Source organism: Anguilla anguilla, chromosome 19, assembly GCF_013347855.1.
Source record: "Anguilla anguilla isolate fAngAng1 chromosome 19, fAngAng1.pri, whole genome shotgun sequence".
NCBI lineage: Eukaryota > Metazoa > Chordata > Actinopteri > Anguilliformes > Anguillidae > Anguilla > Anguilla anguilla.
Window position 1 is genome coordinate 15,136,794 of NC_049219.1, and position 7,059 is coordinate 15,143,852.

The 7,059-nt window shown below is 45.3% G+C and overlaps 1 protein-coding gene across 1 annotated transcript in view; it reads right to left on the bottom strand.

The window, feature by feature from the left end:
• Positions 1-2,836, bottom strand: part of LOC118218814 (rho GTPase-activating protein 8-like) — a 10,688-nt gene extending 7,852 nt beyond the window's left edge. The window contains 2 exon segments of the mRNA XM_035401512.1: positions 604-698; positions 2,666-2,836. Of these exon segments, the coding sequence (XP_035257403.1) occupies positions 604-698; positions 2,666-2,733 (163 nt within the window). The 5' untranslated portion in view covers positions 2,734-2,836.
• Positions 2,837-7,059: the final 4,223 nt, after the last annotated feature.

Consider the following 7,059-nt stretch of genomic DNA (forward strand, 5'->3'; position numbering starts at 1 on the left):
ACAGCATTAGCCGTTTAGCAGCTGGCCTGCGAAGAGCGCCAGACTGATGAGCCCTGCTCGGCGTGCGCTATGCTGGCTAAGTAGCGCCACGCGGCCTCGCGGAAAAGCACTCGACCAATCAGCACGCATCCTGCCAGCCCTGGTGAGCGGGCGGGGTTCTGGGCTAAGGCCCGGCGCGGAGCCGGCTAGCGTTAGCGCGCGGGACCGTCGGTACGCGATTCAGCAACGGGAGTCATGGCTTCGGCCCGCCAGAAACAGCACAGGGACTTTCAGAGCAGAAGGGGATGAGGATGTGTGTGGCCGTTTCATGGGGGGAAAAAATAATCCTGCAAAAAGAAATCCTGCAAAATCCACAGTGCCCACAGAGGAGTGCTCTCACACTAAAGACAAGCCCCAGCACTCCTGTCTGAATCCCTTACCTGTCCACACTGTAAACGGATTTGGCTTTTTGGATCCCACCCCCCCATCCCTCCTGGCCCCGATTCACAATTAAAGTATTTGTAAGTAAATGAAGAGTAAAAAAAAAAAAAAAAAGGTATGAAGGTGATGAAAACTGGATGAGTCAGCCTTTCAGGGATTGGGGTGGGGGGGGGGGGAGATCACCTATTTCAGCCAGCTGCTCCAGGTCCACGTCGGAGATCATTGTGGAAAAGCAGGGGGAGATCAGCTGACCGGTGTGTCTGTCCTGGGAATCAACTCTATCAAGAAAACACAAGTTCAGTGTTGACAGAAATAGCATTTGAGATTTCTCCGTTTTTTTTTTTTTTTTTAACAGACCCTCTGGATGTGAACTTCAACAAAAGTTGGTGGCAATTAGGGAATCTCTCCTGTCTGGACAAACAAGGGGAAAACAATTCTTACAATTGACTTAATTCGCTCCAAAAAGTATGAGGAATGGATCCGTGTCTAGTACACATGCACTTATCATAAAAGCTAGTCTGCACTCTCACATTGAGCAATGGCCTGAGAGAGAGGGAGAAAAATCTAAATGAACAACAAAAGCAAGACAAAGAAAACAAACAGAAAAAAGGAAAAAAGATAAGTTGAACAGAAATGGGAAAAAAAACACCATGTCGCCCCCCCCCCCCCCACCCCCACCCCACCCAATAAAAACATGGAAGAAGCAGAGGACTTTAAAATTGATGGAGAAAGGCACAAATCGGTGCATAAAAATTAACCAGACTGCAGGAAATTAAGTGTTTGACGCTCAAAATTTCCTGGTGGAGAACCCCCAAACCCCCGCTTACTTTGTGTCTCCCCCAAACCTAAGCCACTGCTCCTTTCAGATAAGCGTCCCCCCTCCCCTCCCCCAACCTCTTGCCACTTAAGAAGTGTGTCAATCTGCCAATTTTGTTTTTACTGCAAAGGTCAAAATTGATTTCATTCACGTGCAGTGCCTGCAGGCTTACTGCAAGAATGTTGAAACTTTTCATTCCTTTCTCCGTTAATTCAAAACGGTTCTGTATTTATTATGCGTTGCACTTCCCACATTTGTCGTTTGTGTTTTTTATGTTGTTGCACTGAACAAATACTTACGTTTCTAAATTTGTATCGAATGTCTAATTGAAACAGATTTACTAAAAGTGCTAAAGTGTATAAAACACCACGTTAAATATAAACGTAAAACACTGCAGAACATAAACACACCGTGCAACAAACGGAACGTGTACACAAACTGCTTACAAACCAAACCTGTTTCGCTTATTTTCATTCTATTTAATAACTCTGTATAACTGGTGCGAGGCAAGCACAGATCAAACCAGCAACAGGCTCCCTACAGCAGCGACAGCACAGCTAACAGGAGACTGAACTCCACCACAAAGCACTTCATAAGATTGGTTTAGTTGACATCACACACCTGCAAAAAAAAAAAAAACCAAACAACCCCCCCAATGAGGTGATTATGCTTCATGACCAGGCCCCAAGTACCTGAACCAGTCTGCATCTGATAGGTGTGATAACAATGAATGTTGACATTTACAGAGAGAAGGAAATGATTTTTCTTTTTTAAAGCTCCTTCCCTCGACTGGTTTTGAAAAGGCCAAAATCGCCACTTGCGTGTTGAAAGGATTCACATTTCCCCCGCACAACCCTTGAGTGTAAAATTCAGTAGCTCAGTCCCATCAGGGAATCAGAACAGAACCTCTCGCTACTTAAGAAATGCCGAAGTCAGTTCTCCAAATCTGCCAATTTGGTTTTATTGTAAAAGGTCAAAATTGATTACATTCACGTGCAGTACCTGCAGGCTTATAGCAAGGATGTTTGTCGCAAACAAATAACACACCTTTAAGACTCGAAACTCTATTTACAGACCCACATAAAAAAAACAAAAGACGAGTTTGTTTCAGTGTTTATGTTGTTGCACTGAACAAATACTTACGTTTCTAAATTTGTATCGAATGGCTAATTGAAACATATTTGCTAAAAGTGAGAAAGTATATAAAACACCACGTTAAATATAAACGTTAAACACTGCAGAAGACAAACACACCAGGCAACAACCGGAACAGAAACCTGTACACAAACTGTTTACAAACCCAAACATTTTTCACTTATTTTCATTCCATTTAAAAACTCTGTATAACTCAGATAGCTTTGGTAACAACGTACAAATGTTATCACTGAAAAGGGAGGTGAGATTTTACTTTACCAAAACGCAACTTACTGAACTTCGCAGTTAGTAGCTGTGGCATTGCGGTCCAGCGGGACAAACCGCAGAGTTGGTTGAATCATTTTCACTCACAACTAACTTAAAGTGAAAGTATAGCGTGTGGAGACGCGGCCATTCCATGCACAATCGGCCCTGACCTGATAACCTAAAATCCCCATTTAAGATGCCAAATTGTGTAAAGCTACACGTATTCATACAAAAAAGATATACCGTGAATTTTCTTTACCTGTTCCAGGTGAGTCTTCATGCGTATCCAACAAAGTCAGGCATATATGTTAATGTTTAAAAGACACAATCATGAACCTCGACTAACTTCCCTCAGGTCATGTATTGCCGTTTTAAATTCAAAATAGTTTCAGTCGCTACCTAACGATTTCAGAAATTGCGCAACGTTTTACGCATGCTCAGATTTCTCCAGGCCTGCATTCCATTGCGTTCCAAGTTCCAGGTGGCCTCCGCTTGCCTGACTGGCAAGTGGTAGCACGCAGGTAAAAGCGGATAAACACATTCGGCAGCCACGCATCGGATTGAGAGGAACTTCTTTGCTTGAGATTCGCGTGGACTGTAGCCTACATAAATAAGTAGCGAAATATCTCATTTCCGCCCGTGATCTGTTCCGGCAATTAGGTGGGGGACATAATTTGCAGGAGTACACGCCTTAGAAAAACATATCATGCTGTGGCTGAATGGTATCCCCAGGGTAAATAAATGTAAATAAAGAGATCCGGACTAGGCCTATCTGCACCTCACCAATATCAGAAGAGGGGAAAACCCAAAAATGATGAGGCGGATAAGGCTTGCAGAGTGAAATATAAATAATTTGTTATCACAGAAGTGTGTGGGTGTGTGTGTGAGAGAGACGGTTTAAATATACATATAACACAGGTATACTGACAAAACATACAGATAACATCTGAATCATTTTGTAAACCAGCTCAAACTGCAGTATTTTAACAGGATCGGATGGTTTTACAGTGGGTCATGGGATGTCAGCCTGGAGTAGAGGAAGTAGGGGAAGCAAACGGCAGGATGTTAAGCACATCGTCCGTTTTTACATTTTTATTCAATTTTGTTTAATCAGATTTAGAAATGTCATAAAAGCAACACTGGCGTAGGGTCACTCCTCTAACATGATGTGAATACCGTAACTCTATTTCCTGTAAGGGTTTGCTGTGTAGAGTCAAAGCCTTCTATGTTCTGTATATGAATACATATGACATTTATGAGAAAGGGGGTTTCTGCAATGCTTTGTCGAGACAAAATCTAGTGAAAGCCTGACATCTGGTGGATGGATATGAACGGACACAGACACACACGCACACACACACACACACACACGCACACACACACACGCACACGCACACGCACACGCACACGCACACGCACACAAACGCACACGCATACACACACACACACGCACGCACGCACGCACGCACGCACACGCACACACACACACACACACACACACAATTTCATATAATTCTGGAAGGTTAACATACAGTTCACTGCTGCCATGCAGTATATACCATAAGCTGTTCTGCATTACTCTGGTTCTGCAGCTCATGATTTTTCTGTCTTGTGCGGTTATTCTCTCTTGGCTGCACCACAAGCTATTTTGCCCTGCTGTGATGACATCAGCAGCCCTGTGTCACATGACACAGCCATAGGCCCCATAACATGTTCTAGTCTAACAGGAAAAAGTATGACTGGAAAAACCCCTGGCAGAGTCCAGGCACAAGAGTGTCAACGAATCAATCCTCCACTCAACTGAGATTCATCTCCCATTAGAAATAAACCAAAGAGAGGCTTGTTTAAATACAGCATGTGAGACAATGCAGAATAAAATTCCAAATAAAACACCCTGGAAAAACCCTAGTATGATCAGAATTAATCATGAATCATCGTACCGACAGGACAGGCTCGTGGATGAAAGTAACTGCACGTAAATAAAAAATGACCTCAGGATCAGTCCAGGCAGTGCCCCTGGGAACAATCCTCGTACCCCTGCTATTTTGGGATTGACCTTATCATCATAAGGACATTTATTAAAAATGGATCAAGCAACAATGCTTTGCAGCAGTGGCCAGTTCGCTCTGATGAAATAAAACAAACATGTTTTTGTTTTCTCTCTCACCAATTTGATGTCTGTATTTGTTCCAGCTCATTTTTTGAATGGCGGCTCATTCACCCTTTGCCATAAAATAATGTTTCTGGCTCTCTGGTGCTTACTATTCTCAGTCATTTTCAGAGGATTGCAGTAGTACCACTTCAGTTATTTTTGAGGTCACCAGCTACTAATATCAGGTCTTTGCACAAGCTGGTAATAACCAGATCCTATGACTGTGCCAGACACTCTAAGCACCATGTATTTATTCACATTATAAATGATGGGGAAAAAAGACAAATGAGAGAGAAAGTGTAGGGTGACTAAACAATGAAAAGGGTGATTCCCGCAGGGTTTTAAGTGTTCAGTACCCAGCCCGTGTTCAGTCCGTGTATTATCATGATGGAACATTCCCTCACACAATAACGGCCATTTTGCAGAGCTTCTAACCCCAAAGGGAAACAGTTCATTTTACACTGCATTGCTTATTCAAGGTTGTGGTCCATACAGCCTTCCACAAATCGAGTTCTTTCACACCACTGTCCCGTTACGCCAAAATAAAAGTCCCCTCCGTTACATTGATCAGCCAGTCATCAAAGATGCTGGCGTTATAAACAGATGGCGGAGAAATCTGCCCGGTGAATTAATGCTGTACACCTCAGGTTCAGAATAGAGCACATCCTGAGCCAATCAGCTTCCACTACAAACCAGCATCATCTTCGGCACACAGTGCCAACAGAATGAAGTAACGCATTCACACCGCTCAACCCTGCCTTTCAACTGCACTGCAATCAGAATAATAATAATAACAATTACAAACATGACCAACTGTACAATGTGACAGCTGTCCAATCAGCAGTCTCTTGCAGGTTCCCAGTTTTGCCAGAGGCAGCGGGGGTCGCACCTCAGCGACTGCATAACACAAACGAAGAGCGAAACTGGTCCGGCTGCTGCGGACCGGGCTGAGATAAGCAGTGCTGGCCCGGGGGGGGGGGGGGGGGGGGGGCGGTTTGATGGGGTTTTCCATGCTGATTATGCAAATGTGGTCAGCATTAGTCACGTGACCTGCAGGCAGCGAGGAAGCAGCGATTGTGCCTTGTGGTTTTGGCACAAAGACACACAGGGGTGTATATATATATAATATATATATATAAAGTGTGTCGTGGGAATAGGACGGAGGACCAGCCGCGAGCTCCAACCCAACGCTCGGTGTACATATCCTATTAAGATCAGCGCAGAAGCCAAGCTAAAAATAACCCGGCCTGCATATTTTCTCTGAAGAACGGGCAAAGAGGATAAAAGGGAAAAGATATTCCAGCTAAATAAGAATGTCTGCTGCCCATGCTGCAGAGGGGAAGAGGCAGAGGAGCAGGGTGTGTGTTATAAGTGCTCTGTGCGTGTCGGGGGTGGTTTTAGGCACATGGGCTCGCTCCTCGCGGTCTGATTAGAGCCTCACACACGCAGCAGCGGTACGTGTCCTTTGGTTGCCAGCACTGGGGGGGGGGGGGCAGTTCCGAACCCCCCGTTATCGAGGAGGCAGTGGCAGCCTGTCTCCCAGGGACACTGACGACAAACACAAGACTGTTCTGAAAACAAAATGGAGATCCTGCAGAACATACAAGTAAGCTTGCTCCTCCAGTTAACTATGGCGAGGATCCCCTCTCTCTCTCACACACACATACACACACAAGTGCACACACATACACTCACACAAATGCACACCCCCATACACCCACACACACGTGCAAACACACACACACACACCCTTACACCCACACACACACGTACCCATACACCCTCACATGCATGCACGCATGCGCGCGCGCACACACACACACACACCCCAAAGGCAAACCGAGTGAATCACATCCATCCACCATACACAACAGTCTGGCCCCGTTCTTCCTGTCTCAAAACAAATGAGGTGTGAGTGTAGAAGGGTTTATTTTCTGCACTCAGTGTTACCAGCAAGCTGCTAAAAATAGATTCTAGGGACAGAGGTGGGTTATGGGAAATAGATTCCTTAGACTGAATGTATAAGATCCTGTGCATCGTATTCAACCACAGGCCATTATGTGAAAGGGATCCACTGGTGCTCAGACAGGGAGGGGGGCTGGACAGTGGTGGCTGTTTCTGGGGGTGGGGAGGACGGCGGAGGGGGTGTGTGCTCGTGACACCAGTGATGCATCACACCAGATTCACCAGCAGATGTCAGTGTTGCAGCAGAGGGATCTCCGGTCCTAAAAGGCTGAGAAATGCCCCCCCCAACCCCCCCTCCCCATCC